At 39.2% G+C, this 21,803-nt stretch overlaps 6 protein-coding genes across 6 annotated transcripts; 3 read left to right on the top strand and 3 right to left on the bottom strand.

Moving 5' to 3' along the window:
• Window positions 1–235: 235 nt before the first annotated feature.
• Window positions 236–2,476, bottom strand: LOC145912374 (uncharacterized). The gene is made up of 5 exons (XM_082999830.1): window positions 2,286–2,476; window positions 1,445–1,532; window positions 1,270–1,391; window positions 999–1,097; window positions 236–425 (listed from the first exon to the last, which is right to left on the bottom strand). The coding sequence occupies exons 1-5, from the start codon at window positions 2,407–2,409 to the stop codon at window positions 268–270; spliced, it is 591 nt and encodes a 196-aa protein (XP_082855956.1). The 5' UTR covers window positions 2,410–2,476; the 3' UTR covers window positions 236–267.
• Window positions 2,477–2,768: 292 nt separating this feature from the next.
• LOC145912364 (WD repeat-containing protein 19-like) lies at window positions 2,769–15,801 on the bottom strand. Its single transcript, XM_082999812.1, has 27 exons — window positions 15,700–15,801; window positions 15,448–15,608; window positions 15,063–15,241; window positions 14,762–14,907; window positions 14,437–14,550; window positions 14,103–14,297; window positions 13,805–13,967; window positions 13,632–13,749; window positions 13,282–13,451; window positions 13,087–13,193; window positions 12,912–13,034; window positions 12,616–12,749; window positions 12,367–12,530; window positions 12,132–12,298; window positions 11,864–12,069; window positions 11,459–11,680; window positions 10,923–11,097; window positions 10,637–10,777; window positions 10,367–10,569; window positions 10,201–10,306; window positions 10,015–10,143; window positions 9,791–9,937; window positions 9,531–9,661; window positions 9,239–9,411; window positions 3,765–3,915; window positions 3,302–3,431; window positions 2,769–3,232 (listed from the first exon to the last, which is right to left on the bottom strand). Exons 1-27 carry the CDS (start codon window positions 15,703–15,705, stop codon window positions 3,047–3,049), a joined length of 4,047 nt encoding a protein of 1,348 aa, XP_082855938.1. The 5' UTR covers window positions 15,706–15,801; the 3' UTR covers window positions 2,769–3,046.
• Window positions 4,986–9,002, top strand: LOC145912371 (organic cation transporter protein-like). Its single transcript, XM_082999823.1, has 11 exons — window positions 4,986–5,186; window positions 6,126–6,205; window positions 6,466–6,732; window positions 6,786–6,940; window positions 7,186–7,354; window positions 7,474–7,608; window positions 7,800–7,907; window positions 8,004–8,221; window positions 8,355–8,463; window positions 8,516–8,646; window positions 8,763–9,002. The coding sequence occupies exons 1-11, from the start codon at window positions 5,007–5,009 to the stop codon at window positions 8,966–8,968; spliced, it is 1,758 nt and encodes a 585-aa protein (XP_082855949.1). The 5' UTR covers window positions 4,986–5,006; the 3' UTR covers window positions 8,969–9,002.
• A 482-nt stretch (window positions 15,802–16,283) lies between the features above and the next one.
• LOC145910194 (large ribosomal subunit protein eL31-like) lies at window positions 16,284–17,973 on the top strand. The gene is made up of 4 exons (XM_082997229.1): window positions 16,284–16,312; window positions 16,747–16,847; window positions 17,086–17,211; window positions 17,808–17,973. Exons 2-4 carry the CDS (start codon window positions 16,747–16,749, stop codon window positions 17,953–17,955), a joined length of 375 nt encoding a protein of 124 aa, XP_082853355.1. The 5' UTR covers window positions 16,284–16,312; the 3' UTR covers window positions 17,956–17,973.
• Window positions 17,974–17,990: 17 nt separating this feature from the next.
• LOC145910193 (GPI ethanolamine phosphate transferase, stabilizing subunit-like) lies at window positions 17,991–19,235 on the bottom strand. Its single transcript, XM_082997227.1, has 2 exons — window positions 19,093–19,235; window positions 17,991–18,939 (listed from the first exon to the last, which is right to left on the bottom strand). Exon 2 carries the CDS (start codon window positions 18,817–18,819, stop codon window positions 18,124–18,126), a length of 696 nt encoding a protein of 231 aa, XP_082853353.1. The 5' UTR covers window positions 18,820–18,939; window positions 19,093–19,235; the 3' UTR covers window positions 17,991–18,123.
• A 497-nt stretch (window positions 19,236–19,732) lies between these two features.
• Window positions 19,733–21,773, top strand: LOC145912405 (small ribosomal subunit protein uS3-like). The gene is made up of 5 exons (XM_082999863.1): window positions 19,733–19,815; window positions 20,004–20,228; window positions 20,586–20,680; window positions 20,851–21,038; window positions 21,507–21,773. The coding sequence occupies exons 1-5, from the start codon at window positions 19,786–19,788 to the stop codon at window positions 21,737–21,739; spliced, it is 771 nt and encodes a 256-aa protein (XP_082855989.1). The 5' UTR covers window positions 19,733–19,785; the 3' UTR covers window positions 21,740–21,773.
• Window positions 21,774–21,803: the final 30 nt, after the last annotated feature.

A 21,803-nucleotide genomic window follows, 5' to 3' on the forward strand; every position in this document is an offset into this window, starting at 1 on the left:
GTGTGCAATGAGTTTCATCATTTTCTTTCAGAGATTACGTGTTTGTTGTTAAAACAAAACTTAACAATAAATATTCAAGTTCCATATTTGTGTGATCCAGCTTGTGAAAACTAAATCCTATGTTAAAATCTAAAATCTATTTTGGTTGAAAGTGCCAACATGTAGCAAAGTCCTCTATAATGTTGAGCAAATTTGTGTCCAATATGTTGGCAATACAATCTCCATAGAAAACATACGCAGACGCTCTGCTTGATCCAACTCAAGGAATTACAAAGTGTTGTTGTCCAAGTTTGCATAGTTTCCCATGGAACCGTACGGAATCGCGTGGTTTCTCTGTGCTCCATATTTGAGGACAAGTTCGTTACGCTTGGCTTGAGATTCCAGCCTTCTTTCCAGCCGACGAAGACTTCTCTCTTCTCTTCCTCCTTGAACACATTAAAATTACAAAATAATCTTTATAAACACCAAAGTATATTCGAATTAGTTTTGTGCCAACGCATCAGTGCTGGCATTACACGCCAAATTGTGAAGTGCCCTGAAAATAGCCATATATTAAGCTCTGGACGGATAAAAACGCTAAAGAATAAATTCGTCAATCAATTATTCGAAGTTGATTGTGACAAAATCACCTTTTCATTCGAAAAAGACGTCGTTGGCCTTCTTAATCCTGAAATTATACGTCATAATGCTATTTAGGTGGCCTGGATATTTGACCGGTTTAAGGCATGTATATCTTGTTTGCCAAATGGTTAATCCGGCACCAGTAACAAGTAGGTCAGGTAAATGTCACAAGGTCACTTACGTCCGAGATCATTTATTCACATTACTGTTTTTTCCTCTAGCATGAAGCCAGATTTTAATTTTGTAATTTATGTCAAAAGGTTCGTGTTTTCATAAAAGTTTGTGCAGGCTTCAAACGCAACAATATCTAAACTATCTGAAATAGACTAAGTTAGCTTCCTGAGCAAAGACACTGAACTCGATATCGTTTTAATTACCTTCGCATCCACAGCAGCAACAAATAACTTTCCAACAGTCAGTGAGACATCTACAAAATTTGACAACACAGCAACACGCGATGATCACCCCGACGCCGACTGGAAGATAAACAAATTATTTTAAATCTCCTAAATAAGTTTTGCGATCTGTAGCCACGAAGTTACGTTTGCGTTACTGTGGATTCACCGCAATTAGCCTTGCTGTACTTATAGTTTGTGGCAAGATGAAACCCAACTTTAATCTTGAACAACTTATGCATATTCAGCTTACATATGACAGATACGGAAATGAGCATTGCCCTGAAATCCATCCAACAAACCGCCCATCTCGCTTCCTCCCATTTGCAATCGGAAGTTTGGGGAATAAAATCATTGACGTTGTAATTGAGACACCTTAAAAATACATGGGTGAGACTTCTTGCGTGTTCAGTGCAACCGATGCTTACTGATCAGTGGTCATGCACCACAGACAGCGATACCGTTTCAATCCCACACAAGTTGTACAACTCTTAGCCTCAGAACAAGTGTAGTTTCCTGAAAATAATTTATCATTACGTAACAATAGGCTGACAATCTAACCATAAAACTGACAACAAACTTTTGGGGGAATATTTCACGCTCGTCATGCATGATAGGCAACACCAAACACATGTATATTTTTTCCGCTTTTCATCCATTCAGAACATTCTTGCTTCATGCGCAAGGTTACGTGATTGCTGTATATTGTACAGCTTTAGCTGGTATAACAGCAACGAAATGATAAAACAGGCGCGGTGTCTCAGAAGAGGTCACAATGCCAGCGGCGAAAGTTTTTATCAGGCTCGTCTAACAACATTGTAAAGCACCGTATCTCTACCCTACTGACTGATTGCATGAGCGAATGTTTACAACTCAACGTGATCAATCCACGGACGTCGCCAACTTTTCCCATTGCTGGTGTTCGTCCGAAGCCGCAAAGTTTGTGGATTTTTACACATTTATTCACCGGTTGCGCTAAACTTTGACTGCTTCAAACCTTCCAAATATGTTGGCATAAGCAAGGGATTTGCCATAAATCGAACGACTGTTGGGGAGCAAAATACAGATCGCAAATCAAACTGAATTCGTTGTTGCTTTTAAATTCAATTCAATTCAGAAAATGAAACGAATACTCGATCGAAATTACTTTCAATGGAATTTGGTGGTATATAGTTACATTCAAGTGCAATGTTACTACAAACGTTGGAAATCACAGATTTAATGGAAACAAAGTCCAGAGTTGCATCAAACATCATTTCAAATTCCCACCTGACGTAGTCGATCTTCTGACAATCGAAAGTTCGAGATTTTCCACTTTATCTTGATTGTTTTCGAAACTTACAGCAATTGTGAAGAAACAAACAAAGAAACAGAAGATAGAGAAGTTAAACATTCTAAACCCTAAATTAATTTCTTCAGATATCCAAACTCTCTAAAAACGTTTCTTGTCGAAGTTCTGCATCAACAGTACCACATCACCAACTACATCACAAAGAGTTTTGCGCGATTGGACAATGCCCCGCGGGCAAAACCACGAGCGCTGGATTTCACAGAGTTGGATTCAAACAATCACCGTTTATAGAATGCACAGTTTGCTGCAGATTGATAAATTTAATTAGGTTTTTAACTTACAGACGTTTACCTGCTCTACATCTCCCTCGGTTTAACAAATGGCATTTTTACCATCAACGTAAATGCCTCAAATATTTTCTTAAATATTTACCCAACATACAAACACGGCAAACATATGAATTTGTTTATAATTTGAATCAACCATTACTACACAGCGTGCTTCGAATGAAATAACATCAAAATCATACGAACAATGTGAAAAGTACTTTAACAGCAGCGGAAAAAGTACAGATAGATAAAGTAAAATTATTGTGAAAATACAAAAATATAATCTTGTTTAAACTTGGCTAATCCAACCCTTGTTTACATAAACTTTTAACCCCAGGTCACAAATTGTGTTGACCTACATGGGAGGGGAAGTCCCACAAAAAACCTTCATCGTCGATTCCTCTCGTAAATTAAGCTCTGACGTCACCAAATATCTTTTCAGGGTTTCTGATCCGGACTAACTCGTCTGACGTCACTCGTTCAATGCACATCGGACAAACAGCCTCGAAGTCAAGATACCGCTGGAGCTCGCTAGAGAGCGCAGGAAACTGACATCGAGGACAACAAGTCAGATTGTCCCGCGTCACGTGACGTCCCTGTGACGCCACAAATAAACATTGATAAGTAAACACAGACGTTTGTTCGAATACACAGGGGTGACTCACGGTTGCAATGCAATAAGGGATGGTGTTCCTACATCCGGGGCACATTAAGTCGGTTTCCGCAAGCTCTGATCCACAATACGGACACGGAGTCGTCCGCTCATCCTCTTCTTCCTGGTTTGACCCAGTCTTCCTGCTCGAAACATGTGAATTCTAATTACAAACAACCACCCCCAACCCCTGCCACTTACCAGCAAACACCGGTTTATTCGACTTTATACACTAAGTGCAACAAAAGTTAATTCTCAGCAACGCCTCATGGAGTCCCTGATATTTATTTCGGGAGGTTATGATTTCTATCCAAGCACGTTAAGACCTCGGGTAAGGTTTTATGCCTCATTAAGTCCAGGAAGTTTTTAACGCTGGGCTTAACCATGAATTCATAACGTTGTTACTGCGCACATATTATCGCGCAGCCCCGTCATACTCCTGGGATTTATTAATTGTTAGCAAATAATAATCTCGCCTGACGATGTCTTCTATCTTCTTCTTGAACTTGGAGTCGATTTTATTCCGGTATTCTGGTCGCATGAGCATCGCTGCGTAACTGAAACTCGACCTCATCAAATTCCCGCGGCGGCATTCAATCACTGTGGTGGTCAGGATTGGGACAATATCTGTGGAAAAAACGACATTTGTTATGCACAGATCGCCCAAGTGAATTTCACGCATCATTGAACACATCTATTAATACAGACTAATCGTCACCAAAACACAAACGTTGAACTCGAATGACCGAACACTTAAACGGAACCAGCGGGCGATGGTAATTTGTCAAGGGCAACGTTTGATGAAAAAGCGGGAGACAAAAGAGAAACCGCGGGAAGGCGGTTGTGACGTGACAATGCTATTGTTTGATCGCCTGGTGCAAGCTTTCACACGATTCGATTGTTTCGTCACCGGAATAGTTTCCAAAACAGTTTTCCCAAAATTTAGAAGATCTCGGCGAGGTTCTGGGGGGTTTAGTAATAATTGTTGTCATGGTAACCGCGCCTGTGATAAAGTTTTTGTTTGTCGAGCCAACAATGGCGGGGGGGGGGGGAGAGAGGAAGAAGGTTTGTCAGCGGTTTTGCATCAAAACGAAAATCGCGACTCGGGTTTAGGGGTAGACGAGGTTGGGTCGATTTTAACGAAGTGACGAAATCCGTGATTAAGGCGAGGGGGGGATGTCGATTAAATCGACCGGGAATTCGCGCGGGAAAAGCGATAAGATGACGTTGATTGCTTTCAAATCGACTTTAATCAACATTTAAACAAGAAGTGGAAACCAGCATGGCTTTGCACGGCAAATTTCCAATTTTAAGCTTTCAAATAATATTTTGTGGTCATTGTTAGATATCGCTCAGCTGTGCAAGTTGTGTTTTGTTAAATATACGAGGTTTACAGACTTTGCAGCCCAGACATACAACCATAGCAACAAATATGCCGGTTAAAGATGACGATGCTTTATTGTGTTCGGTCTCCAATGAGAATTACAGCATAGTTGTCATGCCAACCTGAGGACAATTTTTGGGAAGTGAGAAGCAGCAAAGTTGGGGGGGGGGGTTCGAATGTTTGCACTTTTTCAAACGCAGAAATCCAGAGTAAGAATGACGTCACTGAACAGGAAAACGTCAGTTTACGGTCGAAAAGTTTCGCAAAAAAAATTTAAGACGATTTTTGCTTATTTAGAGGACTTTGCATTCCTTAACAATTAAACAAGGTTAAAATGGTTGAGTTTGACAAGATACTGGAAGATATGGAGAAGTTGAGTCCGAAACAGTGGTTTCAACTCATGGTTTTGATGGTTCCTGCTGTGCTGGTTGCAAGCCACATGGGAGCTATGGTTTATCTTGGAGCTGATGTCGAATACAGATGCGAGTTTCCGCTACAACAACAACTGGTCAAGGTAAACTATTGTCTTTAGTGAACTTTCACGCAATGTCCCAGGTATAGCGGGGAAATACCCCGTCTTATCCACAACCGTGGTTCTCTGGCGACTTCTCACAAACTTGTGGTTTTGACGCTGACAAAGGGTTGAGATTCACTGATGATCTTTGCTTCAAGTTATGAAGTTTTATTTATTCCCGCTCAAATGTTTCGTCAGCTCCGCGAGAACAAATATCTGCGTGTACTTTGTCGTTGGCAAATATTTACCCCCCGGTAAAGGCAGCCTCCCCGCACTCACACAAAGAACTCCTTCAGAAAAACGGCGAAAACAAACAACGGGGAAGGTAATGGACGTGGGGTTAAAGTAGGGGAGGCATAAATTCCCACATTTCAAGTGTTGTAAAGATGCCAAAACTTGAAGGTGGTTTGAAGGTCGACAGTCACCTTCACGTAAAACCCTGAAAACCTCAAAGTTTCACCCATGGTTTGTACGCAGTTGGTTTCCAGGTCAGAGGTTGGATTCCAGCCCTGTACATCGGTCAGCGGGTGTGTTTGTATTTTAAAGACCACAACACGATCAATGTAACGCGATATAGGGGGTTTTGACAGGGGAATAACCCTTACCATGCAAATGTAATTTTTCAAAAACTTTTCAACAACTCGAAGTATTCAGTTTATTTAACCAACCTCCCACAAAAATCAACTCGGCACAAACAAGAATATCCATCACGCCTTGTCCTTTGTTGTTGGCGTGGAATCGAACAAAAAATCGATATCTCCACTAATTAGGTTGAAATCTCCCAACTATCGACAAGTTCTTAACTGAAATTACAACTTTCCTGGATCATTGCGTTCGTGCCACAACCGCCAAAGTCTGATTATTTATAAGGAATTAAATCCTGTGTTGTTGTCGGGAGGAATCTTGTGGTTTAATTAAACGCGAACTTTCCGGTTTCAGGGTTGCAACAAATCTTGGACTTTCATCCAAACCATGAAATATCTTCCGAACAACACGGAAGCAATGGACGGATGTCAAAGGTCAGAAACCTCACATTTATGGGGGATGCAAAACAATTGAATGTTTACATTTGGGCTGTGTTTTGTTTATAAAGTGGCAAATGTTAATGACAACATAATTTACGAACAACAACATTAGCTGTTCCACTGACGGTGAAAACCAAGTTCAAACGTGTGGATGCAACAACACATGATGACTCTGACTTCCCCTTTTCGAACTATTACGATCCAGCTCGATTGCGTGTAATTAATTTTGTTTTCCAACAAACTTTATACGGCAGATACGACATACTGGATTCAACAACCAACTGCTCCCTCTGGTGGCCGGAAAATAATACTACCAGCACGTCGCTAGCGCCACCGAACGTCGAATATGAGGTGGTCGATTGTGTGTCGTGGGTTTACAACCAATCATCGCTCTTCACATCAACGATAATGAACGAGTTTAACCTCGTGTGTTCGGATTCTTACAAGACTCATCTCGCACAAGCCATCTTCATGCTCGGGGTGACCTTGGGTTGCGTCTTCTGGGGTCAAATCGCCGACAGGTATACGATAAAGTTGGTTTTTATGAGTAGGACATAACAATTTATCCTCGCAGTTACGGCCGCATCATCACCATAGTGATATCAGCAGCACTAGGGACGGGGTTCGGCGTCACCGTTGCTTTCGTCAAGTCCTACGTCATCTTCGTCATACTCCGTTCCATCAGCGGATTTTGTCTCTTTCCCGCTTTCACGAGTTCGTATGTTCTCGGTGAGTACAGCGCCCCCTATCGGTCATTCCAACGTCGAAGAAAAAGTAAATGAAACGAGATCTAGTGTTTGAAACAAATACAACCTGCATTGAATAAGTCCACGTGAAATTATAAATATGTTTAACACAAGCCAGCGAACCTAATGACTCGATACGATAGTTGTGATTGTCAGGTAAGTACCTGTGCAGTTGGGCGATCACATCTGGGATTGCACTTACGTCATCATAATAATGTGTGACTTCAGCCACAGAGATCGTCGCACCAAAATATCGAGTTCGAATCGGTCAAACCTCTCAAGCGTTCTTCGCCCTTGGTTTCTGCTTGCTTGCTATGTACGGATACTTCATCAGAAGTTGGAGGACTTTGCAGCTTGTTCTCAGTCTCCCTGTGATTTGTCTCATCTCGATCTATTGGTAAGCAACCTCCGCATCCTCCACAACCTCCGCAACCTCCACAACCTCCGCAACCTCCACAAACTTCGCGCGTTTCTGTCGTCGGTCACGTGACTTCTCTGAACCGAATAATTTTGCAGGATACTATTCGAATCCCCTCGATGGTTGTTGTCGCATCGTCGCTACAAAGAAGCAAACGTCATAATCCAAAGTTTGTTGAAAAGTGTTTCAGCTTCGTCGGAAGAAGCCCAAGATCTTGACGCAATTGCTGAAGGGTTTGTTACATAACTTTATGCATAAAATATAATGAACGTACAACGAAAACATCAGTTCAAAAATTTTAAATGCGATCTTTGCAAATGTTCAACGTCAGTTAATACACTGGTGAAGGTGTATCACCTTGTAGTGACTTGCATATAACCTGGCGGTGAAGGTATATCACCAAGTAGTGACTTGCATCATACAGAGGCGTGGATTCTAAGGATGGAGATGAAGAGGAGAGAGCATACGGACCAATCGACCTTGTCCGAACTCCAAACATGAGGAAGAAATCACTCAATCTCTTCTACTGTTGGTAAGGAGAACTGAAGGTTGTGGGTTCGAATCCCACCATGAGTCACCCAACGTGACATGCCCCCACCATAGCAACCCACCCTGCCATTGTTTCTAGGTTGGTTTGTTCCTGTGTGTATTACGGGTTGACCTTGAACTCGGCTGACCTTGGGGGTGATCCTTTCATCAATCTATTTCTATCGGGATTCGTGGAGATTCCGGCAAGTTGTATCGCGATTATCGTCATTGAGAGATGGGGGAGGAGACCTTCACTCAGCTTCACCCTTATATTGTCAGGGGTCGCTTGCATCGCGATGCTCTTTGTGCCTCCAGAAGGTAAAAATGTTTGGAAAATATTTGGATTGACACGAAAACTTCGTGAGACAAAATCAATCCACATAAATACTCCCACCACTACATTGTTGAAGCTTGAAGTGATTTAGTTCCGAAACAAATGTTTGTAACACAGAATATCTCTGGCTGAACATTACACTGTCGATGTTGGGGAAGTTCAGCATCGCTGCAGCTTTCGGGGTCGTTTACATTTTTGCCGCCGAGTTGTACCCGACCCCGATCAGGTAGGGACTTTCCCCCGTGTTGAATCTATCTTCACATCTTCAATATTCCCAGGAATGTTGGAATCGGTTTGTGCAGCAGCTTCGCTAGGATCGGTGGAATTATGTCTCCTATCATCGCCATGCTGGGAATCATCGCAAAACCCCTTCCCTACGTCGTGTTCGGTCTGATGGCCATTGTTGGAGGTGAGTTTAAATTGATGCAGAATAGTTGGAAACCTGATACACGATTAATTTTGGTCTTTTCTTGTTCCGCATCAGTGCTTCGACCAATCAAAGTAAACTTCTCATTAATATTTCAGGAATTCTTGCCCTCCTTCTTCCAGAAGTCCTCGGAATCCGACTCCCGGAAACCATGAAGGAAGGTGAGGAGTTTGGTTTGGATCAGACCGGACCAATCCAGACCATCCTGCAAAGATGTGGATTTTCTACCCCAAGACCAACCCAACCCCAACTTGAGGTTAAATACACGTCGGTTAACGGAGTCGAGCCTCAACCGAAGGCCTAATACCCCCCCCACACACACGACACAAACCACTGGAGAACCCCCCACCCGAAAAGTTTGCCATATTACTGAACAAAGGCAGCCAGCTCTCAAACTTCTTGGTAAAATGTTGAAGAATTCTGTTGTTTGGGTTTCGTCACATTTACTCGTGTATACTCACATTTTGTACAAAGTGCTTCAATAAACGAAACAAATAAAAACCTTGAGTGAGAACAAATAACATTGGTCCCGCGACCCAAAATATTTCAACATAATTTTGACAACTCGACTTACGTTGGGGGAATTTTGAAATATTTTCCGCGACTCTGATCAGCATTCGAGCTGCAATTAGGTGGTTCCCCCTCTTAATGTGATCCTTGACAAGGATGTAGGAGTGGAGGATGAGGAGGTTATTTTCCATCTCCGCTGGAACTTTGATGTTCCGGGATTTTAACTCCTGGAGCATACTGAACACAAACATCGTAAACATTTGTGGATATTGATTGAAAAGTTGAAGTCCACCAATGTTTGATGTTATTTCAACACTAGGAAATATTTGGTTTTAAAGCGCGGATAAAATTCCCACCTGAATAAAAGTTTGTGGGCAACTCTGTAGTTACCATTGTTTTGTTCCTCCTTGGAAATGATGACAGCCGTGTGTGCGGCGTCACCGAATTCCCCCAATGCCATGTAAAGTTTAAACAAATAATTCGCGTCCTGGAACACAAAGAACTCAACTCAAATAGGTTGGAAAACTTTTGACGTAAGTGTGACTTTTTCCAGTTGGGATTAAAACTTTTAAATTATGATGAAAGTTTGACCGAGCTGTTATTTTAGTGCAGTCACCTTCGGCATTCCATCTAATTCTCCCATTAGAAAGTCTGTGAGTTGTTTTATCAACTTTTGATCCTTAGATGCTGCGACTGCCTCGATTGCCATCAACAAAGCTTCGTTCGAGTCAGAAGACGAACATTTCAAGTAGTGACGTAACGCCTTAAAACAACAGGATTTTACTACTTTGCTCTTATTGAAATGATGACGTTTATTCAACAAAACACAGGAAATTATACCTTGGGGTAATCCCCACATCGGGTAAAGAATTTTCCCGCCAAAAGATTATTTTTGTCATTCTCAAAATGAACGGCGATGCTTCGGAAATCTTCGGGTGACGCATCTTCTCCGATGATGTCAGCGTATATCTACGGAACGGGAAATTTCCCTGATAATCGAGTTATTCGCCGAAGGTTAAATCTTACCTCCATTTGACCATGTTGTTGTGCCATCTGGAAAGCTTCATCGTTGCATTTCGACAATACAAGGAACTGTATGGCCGAACCGTAATCCCCGTGTTTGATGAAGAATCTGAAATTCACATCACAATGACGTCATCAACCAATACGTCACCAAATTTTTTACACTCACTTTGCCACCATCTTAGCGCCCTCTATCGACCCTTGTTCCTTCACGATGTGTACTGCCCTCTCTGGGTCCCTCAAGTGGTCCAAATATATCCGAACCTCTGAGTCATAATCCCGAGCTCTGTGGTAAGCATCGGCAGCTTCCGTATATTTTCCGTCTGCCTCTTTGGCTTTCGCGTATTGAAGAAATATTTTCAGTGAAGTTATCTGAAAACATGAATAACGACAGGTTGGAAGTTTGTTGTCATCGAAATGTGATTAGGAATTGTGAAACCTTGGGGAGAAGAGCTCCAACTTTTTGCCAGTTCTTGCACTTGATGTAGACAGCAGCTGCTTTGTCGAAATATTCTCCTTTCTCAAATAGTGAGGCTGATTCTTGGAACTGCCGCATTCCTTCCAATATTGAACCACATTCCTGGTGAATCACAACATAGTTGAAACCAAAAGTTAATTTCACAATATTGGTGCAAACGAGTGACTGAAATTATTAGACCTCAACCAAAGAATAGAATAACATAGAAAAATTAATTAAACAAAGGCATCAACTAAACACTTGTCACCTTTTTAAGTTGTCTGTTAGGATGTTGGAGAGCAAGTTGAACTCCTCTTCTTATATCTCCCAGTCTTATGGAAGTTCTGGCAACTCCTGCAGCACAAACTTCATCATGTTCCTTATGCACTGCTGCCCTTGTGACTCCTTTCTCAAAATGAGACAATGCAGACGTGTAGTTTCCTCTGAAAAATAAGGGTTCAACATATTTATACCAATTCCTTGATTGCAGTCAGTGTCATTGGTGACATCAAATTGGTTCAGGATTGTTGCAAAATACAATTACTCTTGATTGAAATCCGAACAACTGCACTCTGATATTCAGTAGAATCCCAATGTTTGTGACATGACAACTGCAACTATATTACTCCAGCTAACAACCCTGAGGCCAGGGACTGACTAATATTTTTTCCCCGGTTTTAACCCACTCAGTTGGGGTAGCCCACAAACATTGGTCACACAGTACACAGTTTTATAAAACAAACAAAAACAACCAAGTATGACATCATCAAAATATGAACTTGTACTTAAACATAACAAACTTACGTAAACTCAAGTTGTTGCCCATACTCCTTAGCAATGAAGGGTATTTGTTGAGGATCAAGAGAGTTGGCAAGTTGGAGAGCAGTGTCCCAATGCATTAGATCCCTTCTCATGTCCAGTGCAGCCAGAGGGTTACTTGATCGCAACAGGAGGTCTTGAGCCAGGTCAAACTCCCCCATATAACTTGCTAACGTTCCAGCCAACAAATTGCTATCTTCTACATCCCTGTAAAAAAACACAACTTGCCAAACTCTTTTTTAACCAAAACTGACACAAAATATGAAAGAAACTGAAAATGATTAATCTATGTTTGTTCCTTTTTTGTGGCTTTTATTGTTAATCTGTCTGAAATCACTTCATGCAGGCCCTGAGCTGTAATAAAACCTGTTTCCAGTGACAACAACACACCTGAGGCTTTCCAGTGCAATTACCATCCCAGCATCGCCAAGGTAACGATAAACTCTAACAGCAAGGTCAACTTCAAGGGCATGGAGGGCAGCTGCACCCAAGCGAAACCAATTTTGTTTGGAGGTTGTTTTAAGAGCGGCACAGATAGCCCAAGCTTCACGCCACCTTCTCAACGCGATCGCTTGCTCAAGTTTCTTGCGGTTAATCTGGTTTTATTTTTTTATTAGTGGACCTGCTCCTTCCACACAAACATTAAAACATCACTAACCACAATTTCTTCCCCACTATCGGGGACGTGGAGGAATGAGTGAGTGTCGAGTAACATGGGTGTCGTTTTCCCGCTAGCTATCTGCAGTGTCACCGTCCCATTGTAAAGTAGGAGTGGTTTTTGATTGATTGGGAGATGGGTTGAACCGACCAATACAACATGAGAACCTGAAAATAAAGAATTTCTTTAAAATAGAAAACGTTATTAGTCAGACAGAAATCCATAATTAAAATACCTTGCGTCGACTCCCTGTTGAAGATGTAAGTATTGATGTCGGTATCATCAAAAACGACAAACACTCCTTTGTCATAAAGGTTATGTTCCCATAGCAACCCTTTGCTGTTGGATGGAATCGAAGGAATCTCAAAAGTTGAATCATCAACTGGGTTGTAAATGAATCTGGAGAAAATTTGTCATGAGTAAACATATTGTAACAATGTCGCTATTTAATTTTGTCAAATATTTTATTGAAATATGAACTCACCCATCGCCTTTTTCATCTATGAACACGACATATCCTCCACAACTATCGGGGTAAACGTTCCTTATCCCGACAGAATGGCGAAACACGTTGACTTGAGCCCAATCCTCGATGTAGAAGAAAAATAAATTTCCTGTCTGCAGATGTGAAAAGTTTTAACATGTGCCAAAAAAAATAAAATTTGTTATAAAACTTAAACATTCAAGGAAGTTTTGAGTAAAATAAATAACAGATTTAAAATCATTATTCTTTTGTGAAAGTTAAAATCTTTAAAACCCCCAATATTGAAAAAATCTTACATCCGTTCCATAAACAAGGAGATCATTTGTGAGGGCACAGCACGTCGACTTCCCCATTTCCTCTCTTTCTGGAAATAATCTTGTTTCTCGTTCCTCAACTCCTGCATGCATTCGTTGGTCGATCTAAAAACAACATAAAGATGACAACAAAGTATTTACATAAACCATATCTTACCATATGTAGTTGCACTTTCCCACCAAACAACACAGCTGCGTAATCAGCATTGAGACACATGCTTTTAATACTTTCTAAATATTCCTTGTCACACGTTCTCTGGGTTTCTGTAACAAAACAAATATTTCTCGGGCACAAAAAAATCCTAAAATTTACTAAAACAAAATCAATATTTTATGGATTTTTACTAAAAACCTTTGTCTGATAAAAAGTAGAACCAGGCCCTGTTGTTCATCCCAACAGCCAGGTGGTAGGGACCACATGCTATGAAGGTCGGTTCAATGTCAATGGAAACAGCAGTGGCAGGATCATCCTCCACATTATTGACAACAGTAACTTCCAATAGTGAAGTAAGGTAAGCCAGTCTGCAATGGAACGACCTCAGATTGTGATGTCACAACAGAAAACATCCACAAAACACAAAGTGAAGCAATCACTGTTTATTTCTGTGCTGGAGCTCTAAATAATTTCTATTCACATCAGTTTTCTGGCACTAATTAGGGGGGAGAAAATGTAAAACATTATTACAAGGAAATATCCCCTACTTTGTTCCGTACGAGTCACCAAGGATTGGAAGCTTTGTGAGGTAACAATGCAAGTTTCCACGAGCTGATGCCACAGCCAGAAGTTGTCCGTCAGATGTCCAGTTGATGGATTTTAAACCTTCACGGAAGCAACAATTAGTTGGTAAACTACAGAGAATGTACACAGGGTTCACCTTTTGGTTCATCTTCGAGATTTATGATGGCTGAAACTTCTGTGACATTGTGAAGGTCGTGAATTCTAACACTGGTATCACCACACGAGGCAGCATAGTTCAGGGACGTTGATATTGCGATGGATGAGAGGTAGTCATGATGATCTCGCAATTGAAAAAGTTCCTTTGTAAACAAAAACATTACAAGCCAGACTTTGACCATTACCACCAGTTGTCACTTTCAGATACAACAAAGCTGGTAATTATTTCAACATGAAACACAAATGGACAAAATTAAATGAAGAAACACTTTTCCTACCTGTCCAATTTCTTTGGCAAATGTTGATATTGCAATAATGAAACCATTTGAGAAACCAATCATGATGTAACCATTCCCATACCATTCATAAGCCTCAATTTTTCCATAGTTAGGTTGAAAGGCAAGTTCAATAACATTTTCAACATCAAACAGTTTGTAAAGAAACAAAGTTTTCTTTCCGACAATTGCACTTACCTGCAAGATAGAAATTATACCAAAGTCGTAACTACTAATCTTTTTGATGCATTTAATTTAGAAAAACATTTTCCCGACATTGAAACTAATTAACATGATTAAAAACAGACATGTAAGAATATAAACTTGTTGGGTTTACAGCGTTATCTCCGGCTTCATTTTTTCCTCCTCTCTTTATTTCAGAAAATCTTATTCTTGTAGGAAGATCTCGGACACTGAATTGATGAATAGTTTTTCCTGTGTCATCGCTTACCTGACAAACATTGATCAATCAGAGTATTTGATAAAATGTAAGTGTTAATATGAGTGCAAGTATGGGGTCTTTATAAAATCTATGCTTAGTTTGAGAATCAAGTTGCAGAATTTACCACCCCTCCACCCAAACAAAGGTAAATTAAATCCTGTTTCTATCTAGAAACCCTTCAATTTACACATCCAACATACCCAGAATATAAACAACTTACGGTGACCAAATTATCAGCTCCACTTAAAGCAAGTTTGTTTTGTAAACTCCAAACTCCAGAAATTATTTTTTTGTTGTGTTTTCCGAGAATTGAAACTTTTCTGCCAACTTTGTGGTCGTACAAGATAAGATTTCCTTTCACTGTACCTGAAAAATAATGCTCAAAACATTGAAGGCATGAATCAATGATAGTTGTATTGCAATTATGGCAAACTATTAATGCAGGAACAAGCAGAGTCTTCTAAACTTTTTGTTAAAACATAAAGAAAGGTAAATAAGAAAAAGCAAGAAAGGAATTTAACCTATTGCCAAAAGAAGAGTTGTTTTCGACCAGCATAGAAATGTCAAACCATCTTTAGCCCCGCTGTCAATCTTGTTGACTTTCTTCTGGTTGGCGTCCCACATATAAAGCATGCTGCTCTTCTCACATATTGCACACAGAACATCCCCGTCCTTATCCCATTCTATTCCAGTTGTGGCTCTGAACATAAACATTCAGCATGAATTACACAAACAAATCTGTTTTATTGCATAGGGATCACAAATTGGTTAACTAAATTATTCTTTACTAATCCACTCAAAACAATCTGGAGTGACAATTTGTGGTATTTAGTTGGCGTGGATTATGTGCACACAAACTGACATTTTTAGTATCTTAAAGGTTAGGTAAATTTTGACATCAGGTACCCTGGTAGATGAACTTCTTCTTGCAGCTGACCATGTCTGTCCCATATCTTGACTGTGTGATCTTGTCCAGTTGTTGCAAGATAATTCCCAAGCACATTTTGCCATTGAAATGTTATTGGGGTATCTGAGCCATGAACTCTGTCCTTCAGGCTAAACATGCGCTGCAACAAATTTATATCTATTATTACCAACAAAATACAGGACAAAAAAATATGTGTTGTGCAAGTTGCTTTTTAAATTACAAAAACATACCTTCATAGCGTATGTTGCGGTTTCTGATTAAAGCAAATATTTTATGGCTGGGTATTTGTGACGTTTCTTCTCATCTATTATTTTAACACACAACAAAATTCTGGCAAAAATAAATCAAATCTTTCTTTAAAATAGACGAAGTAACACAAAATTTCAAACTCAAATTACACGTAAAACAAGATGGCTTTCCCAGCAACCGAATTTATTTGTTGGCATGTTAAAAAACTTGAACAAATTATCATTCAAGCGGAACGTTTGTTTAAATTTTTATCGTCGTTATAAATTAAAACACAGTAAAACAAAAAGAATAAGAAAAAAATTAAAACCTTAATTCATAAAATCCTTTTTTTTATTGTAGTTGGCCCATAGCATAAAAATACATATTTTAAACAGTAGTTTAACACACCAATCATAAAAATGGAAACATATATTCATATCAACTTTTTTAACATCAGCAAAATACATTGCTGTTGTAATATCTAATTATGTGAAAGTCGGAATAAATAAGAAGATGGATTTGTTTGGAAAAATAGAATTTGTACCAAAATGTTTGGAACCGAGATATCATTTGCATATGATTTCAATGGTCTTTTCAAGTTTGGGCGAAGACAAGGTTGGTAGCAAATTCTGTAGGTTGTATTTATCCTTGAAAATCAGGATTTCATAAATAATTTCGCAAGACAGGGTTATTCCAAGAAACACATTATCGCTTTGTTTAATCCCTTCCTTATCTGAGAAGTGATTTTTGTTACAAAAACGGTAATTTTGTCCCAAGTCAAATGGAGGTTTAATACTTCAGGCAGAACTCCAGCCTTTTTTTCTGTTGATAAAAATACGGTTACTGGACAAATTCTGCTACAACATGTTGTTGGTTTTGAGGCTGTGGCAAATTCTTGTAGCCGGAGCTCAAGCACTTACAAACATTTATTACATTGCTGTGTTGTTGTACAAACAATTCTAAGCAAGTGGGTGTTTTTCTTTTGAGTGGTGCAGTAGACAGTGATGGACTGGTGCTGCAAAAATGTTAATGTTGTGTTTTCTTTACAGATGGTGTCGAAGAAAGACAAGAAGCGATCTGGAGTGAAGGCCATGAAGGATGTGGTAACTCGTGAGTACACGATCCACATGCACAAGAGAATCCATGGAACGTAAGTTTAAACTTTATAATATATATTGGTGTTGAGCACATCATTGCTCCTTCAGTGCCTTGCTTGTGCTGTTGGCTTCTCCTTTGTGCTAAAGTAATAATTAGCATCTTCAACAAGCTGATATTTATCTGTGTAATATTGGTAGCATTGACACACACGCTGACATGGACTGAATTGTTTTGAATTAAAATTCATGTTACTTTTCCTTCCATGCATTCAAGAAATTTATGTTTCGAAGGGGATTCAAGAAGCGGGCCCCGAGAGCCATCAAAGAAATAAGAAAGTTTACCCACAAAATGATGGGAACCGAGGATGTGAGGATCGACACTCGTTTAAACAAAGCGATATGGGCCCAGGGAATTAGGTATGTGACCAAGTGCTGACCTGTTTAGTGATTTTGTTGTTCAGCTGTATTGCAATGGATATTATTGTTGTAATGCACAATACAGAAATGGACAGTTTGTCTGGCTTACCCAAAACGATTACGATTGATTGCGTTTACGCTGATTTTTCGTAACTGAGATGTTTAAATGTTAACCTTACCAGTATTTCTTGTGCAAGTTGCCAGCAGTGCCCTGGTTCACCATGCAGTGGCTGATTCTATTAAACTTGCTAAATTAATCTGTTTGCGTTTGAGGCAACTGCCTTCTTTTGTAGGTAGTTGCTTTAGGACTTTCATACATTTTTTAAGTTATTTGCCGAATTGTGGAGCTTTTTTTGCTAGTAACCGAAAGTAGTAAAAACGATAATTAAGAGGCGCGAATTTACGTTTTTATTTTTCCAAATCCTAGTTTAAACTTTTTTTATTTTATATTATTTTGCTTATTTTTTTACATGTGTAATTTAAATAAGTGTTTTTTGCATCATTTTCAATTAGGACCTTTATGTTAACATTTTTACACCCATAGATTTCAATCATTATTTTAGTAACTTGTTTTAAAGAAAATTTGTTGTGTTTAGGAATGTTCCATACAGGATCAGAGTCCGACTTGCCAGGAAACGCAACGAAGATGAAGATTCAGCGAACAAATTATACACCCTCGTCACATACGTTGCCGTTGCTTCTTTCAAGGGGTTGAACACAGTTAATGTTGATTCCGAGGAATAAACCTTGCAACTCACTTGACTTGGTTTTGTTCGAAATTCACCATAAATTTATTGTTTCAAAAGTTGGGCAGGAAAAACATGAGGAAATAAACCAATATTCGCACAGTATGTTTCCATAAATACTTATTTGCAGTATGTTTACACCAAAACCAAAATTTTTGTGATCTTATCAGTGAAGCTTTACAGTTTTTAGTTCCCTAGCTTGAACAATAGAAACTGCCAACATTGCCATTAAATAACCAAGCAGAGCTCCAATCACACAAGGAATTGGCCAAACTTGCCACGGCCTTTCCCAATCCAAAGGGATGACAACTGCAGATGCCCAGCTGCCTATAACGGGCCCAACCGACTGAAAGTAAAGGAATCTCTCAGTTGAGTTTTCGAACTTCCCACACACAACAACTCTGTAAAAATGTTGAAATGAACTTCCCAACAGAAAAAGGTTGGGAATGGTGACAATGGTCGTGACCATGCAAGCCCACAGAGCAGTTTCTTTCACCATGTCAAGCAGTGAAGCTCCAAACAATACACACCCAACATGGAGGGTTAGAAAACACACAAAGCACAAGAAAAGGGATTTTCCAATACTAATAGTTGCTTTTGATTTAAGGCTGAATTGCATTTCTTCCACCTGCACCGGTTTGCAGTGATTCCAAATGAAAGAAAATGCCACAAGTTGGATGACCGTGAAAATTAATGTAAATGTCAAAGTGGTTTGGTTAGGCGAAGTTATAAGTGGGCTTGAACCCAAAGCAATATAAGGAACAACTAAAAACAATAGCACACATAAAAATAAAACTGCTTCTGGAAGAAAATGTACAAACAGTGGCTTTTGTAGCCTGTCTCTGTTTCCCACAGAAATCATGTTGGATATTTTATTTTTTTTTATTAGCTTGAGGTTTGAAAGGATCGGACCAAACTCTCATTCCACCTGGCTGCACTTCTTCTTGTTTCACTGTAGCTCTTGCCTTCTCCTGAATCTCCTCTGGAAATCAAATCACAAACAAGTGTGTGAAAAATACTAAATATTGGAATTACAAGAAAATCAGTATTAATATCTTGTACAGAAAACATACAAAAGAAGCATAAACGTTTACATCAACGTAAAGGTAGTAAAGCACCTTCAACATAAACTTACTATATTTGTGAACGTGGTAAAGCGGAAAAACGTAGACAGGATAAACGGCGAGGGCGATAGCAACAACGAAACCTACAACAGGCCAACCTCGATGTATGTACCCTGATTTCACTTTCCAATTATCTGGTCGCTTCTGACGTGTTAAATACCTTTCAGCAATACACACCATATTCTGAAACGAAGTTGTATTGCTACAGTGGTGGTGGTTTTGCTTTTTCGGAAACAAGTTTGTTGTTGCCAACAACCGATATTTCACATTGAAAACTCCACTACTGACCTGTTAAGTGTTGCGTTTTAGTTTACCAACAATTTGACATAAACTTGGAAAGAACTCAATCCATATTTTATCAAATCATGGACAACTTAACAAAGTAGTATATAAATTTGTAATGTTAATTTCAAAAAAAAATTTACAAAAGAGAAAATTTACCACTTATACAAAGTGCGGTCATTGTTTTAGATGAAAGCAATCTTGACAAATTATTTACAAGTTTGTTTTTGAATTTGGATTTAAACACAACTAAAGTTAAAATGTTGGAACAATTTTTAAATATCAAAACTTCTTTTAAGGTGATTTTTTGCTAATAATTGTTGCATTTAAAAGTTTTATTGACTTCTTTTTAAGATTTCTATGTGTAGAGGCAACGCTGTGTGAAATTTTCCGGAATCGATCTCTTTCCCAAAACTGCCGATATGGCAACGCCGATATCGAAGAAAAAGAAGGTGTGAGCTTTTATTGCGATTATTTTCGCCGACAAATCAATATATTCTGCGCACAAGAGATAAATGTTGTATAAACTTTTTATCAAACTATTTAAAACTGGATCATTTGGTCGAATTAATTGGATGTTGGCGGATAAAAATTAGTGAACGAAACAGATGTATTATATTAAACTTATTTGTTCGCCTAGTTTGTCCTTGATGGACTCTTCAAAGCCGAGTTGAACGAACTTTTGTGGAGGGAACTTGCCGAAGATGGCTACAGCGGCGTTGAAGTTCGTGTCACTCCATCAAGAACTGAGATTATAATTCTGGCCACAAGAACACAAAATGTTCTTGGTGAAAAAGGCCGAAGAATTCGTGAACTTACATCGATGGTTCAAAAGCGTTTCAACTTCAAAGACGACTCCGTAGAGGTCAGAACTAATTACTATTTTAATACATGATGTATAGTACAACTATTGCCAGAAACCACAGATTTTGTTATTTTTCTTTGTTGCTAATCATTATAACACATTGATACCCAACCTTATTGCAAGTTGCCAGCAGTGCCCTGCTTCACCATGCAGTGGCTGATTCTATTAAACTTGCTATATTAATTTGTTTGCGTTTGAGGCAACTGTCTTCCTTTTGTAGGTAGTTGCTTTAGGACTTTCATACATTTGTTGCAAAAAGACTGTCACATGTTTGTGTGTTAATAAAAAGTTTTTATTGAATATGTGCAAAAATGTAAATTATTACATTAACATGTCAAGACTGTTTCCTACTTTTAGTTGTATGCTGAGAAAGTTGCCAACCGAGGTCTTTGTGCAACTGCCCAGTGCGAGTCGTTGAGATACAAACTTCTTGGGGGTCTTGCTGTGAGAAGGTGGGTTCAATGTAGAACTCTTGTTTCTATCATGTAGCAAATGATGACAACTGAATGCCCCTGTCTTATTATATGTGATGAGATATACGTCTTGGTTATCTGATGCTGTTTGTTCACCAATATTATTTTTCATTTAAAACATTTAGGAAAATAATGCGATTTTGGTCCAGGGCGTGTTATGGTGTTCTGCGCTTTATTATGGAATCTGGTGCAAAGGGTTGTGAGGTGGTTGTCTCCGGTAAACTGAGAGGCCAACGTGCCAAATCGATGAAATTTGTTGACGGACTTATGATACATTCTGGTGATCCAGTCAGAGAATATGTTGACACCGCAGTTCGCCATGTCCTCCTCAGACAAGGTTCATTTCACGATAATTGTTGGTGTTAATTTCCATTTACATGTACAGTGTTAGTGGAATATGTGTTACATAGGACTGTGGACGTCATGTTCCCATTGACTGCACAAACTGAAAGACTTAATTGAAATTTGTTTTCTCCAATCAACAGATAAAATAAACTAATATATGACAATCATTTGCTGGCAAGTTTAATCATTGTATGCAAATGATGTTATCACGATGGTCTTCATAAATACTTTGATGACAACATATTGTTACTGATGCATACAACAATCTGTAGTAGTGTTTTTAAGCTCAATTTAATGCAAAATGTTTTTGTTAATTATTTATTTCAAAAGTAAAATAAATCTTTGACAAATGTTTGTTATATTATTTTTTCACAATTTCGTGGGGAAGTGAATTTCTTTTTACCTGGTGCTTGTGTGATGTCACAGTATCTACTGTCTTCAAACAATGTTCATCCTTCAGGTGTTCTGGGGATCAAGGTGAAAATCATGTTGCCTTGGGATCCTACTGGAAAGATTGGCCCGAAGAAGCCACTCCCTGACAATGTCAACATTGTGGAACCGAAAGAAGAGGAACCGGTGACCGGACCCAAGAGTGAGTCGAAGGCGGCGAAGATGCCTGATGCTATGCCCCAACCTGGAATGCCCATGCAAGCATCTGGAGGCCCCCCAGGACAACCTTTGCCCGCACAATAATGTGAAAATAAATTCCTTGCTGATGGCCACAATTTATTGTTGATTACATGTCAGAAAAGTAAAA

The sequence above is a fragment of the Ascidia mentula genome, chromosome 8 (genome assembly GCF_947561715.1).
Source record: "Ascidia mentula chromosome 8, kaAscMent1.1, whole genome shotgun sequence".
Taxonomy (NCBI): Eukaryota; Metazoa; Chordata; class Ascidiacea; order Phlebobranchia; family Ascidiidae; genus Ascidia; species Ascidia mentula.

Coding starts and splice junctions, on each gene's coding strand:
- LOC145912374 (XM_082999830.1), bottom strand. CDS start 2,409: ATGTTTAACTTCTCTATCTTCTGTTTCTTTGTTTGTTTCTTCACAATT. Junction 1,533..2,285: donor CAGAAGATCGACTACGTCAG/GTGGGAATTTGA, acceptor AATTATTTTCAG/GAAACTACACTTGTTCTGAG. Junction 1,098..1,269: donor CATTTCCGTATCTGTCATAT/GTAAGCTGAATA, acceptor TTTATCTTCCAG/TCGGCGTCGGGGTGATCATC.
- LOC145912371 (XM_082999823.1), top strand. CDS start 5,007: ATGGTTGAGTTTGACAAGATACTGGAAGATATGGAGAAGTTGAGTCCG. Junction 6,206..6,465: donor GCAATGGACGGATGTCAAAG/GTCAGAAACCTC, acceptor TTTATACGGCAG/ATACGACATACTGGATTCAA. Junction 7,908..8,003: donor CTCAATCTCTTCTACTGTTG/GTAAGGAGAACT, acceptor CATTGTTTCTAG/GTTGGTTTGTTCCTGTGTGT.
- LOC145912364 (XM_082999812.1), bottom strand. Junction 14,298..14,436: donor ATGAAGCCGGAGATAACGCT/GTAAACCCAACA, acceptor TCTATCTTGCAG/GTAAGTGCAATTGTCGGAAA. Junction 13,194..13,281: donor CTACTTTTTATCAGACAAAG/GTTTTTAGTAAA, acceptor GTTTTGTTACAG/AAACCCAGAGAACGTGTGAC.
- LOC145910194 (XM_082997229.1), top strand. CDS start 16,747: ATGGTGTCGAAGAAAGACAAGAAGCGATCTGGAGTGAAGGCCATGAAG. Junction 16,848..17,085: donor CACAAGAGAATCCATGGAAC/GTAAGTTTAAAC, acceptor TATGTTTCGAAG/GGGATTCAAGAAGCGGGCCC. Junction 17,212..17,807: donor ATATGGGCCCAGGGAATTAG/GTATGTGACCAA, acceptor TGTTGTGTTTAG/GAATGTTCCATACAGGATCA.
- LOC145910193 (XM_082997227.1), bottom strand. CDS start 18,819: ATGATTTCTGTGGGAAACAGAGACAGGCTACAAAAGCCACTGTTTGTA.
- LOC145912405 (XM_082999863.1), top strand. CDS start 19,786: ATGGCAACGCCGATATCGAAGAAAAAGAAG. Junction 20,681..20,850: donor GGGGGTCTTGCTGTGAGAAG/GTGGGTTCAATG, acceptor ATTTTGGTCCAG/GGCGTGTTATGGTGTTCTGC. Junction 21,039..21,506: donor CCATGTCCTCCTCAGACAAG/GTTCATTTCACG, acceptor TTCATCCTTCAG/GTGTTCTGGGGATCAAGGTG.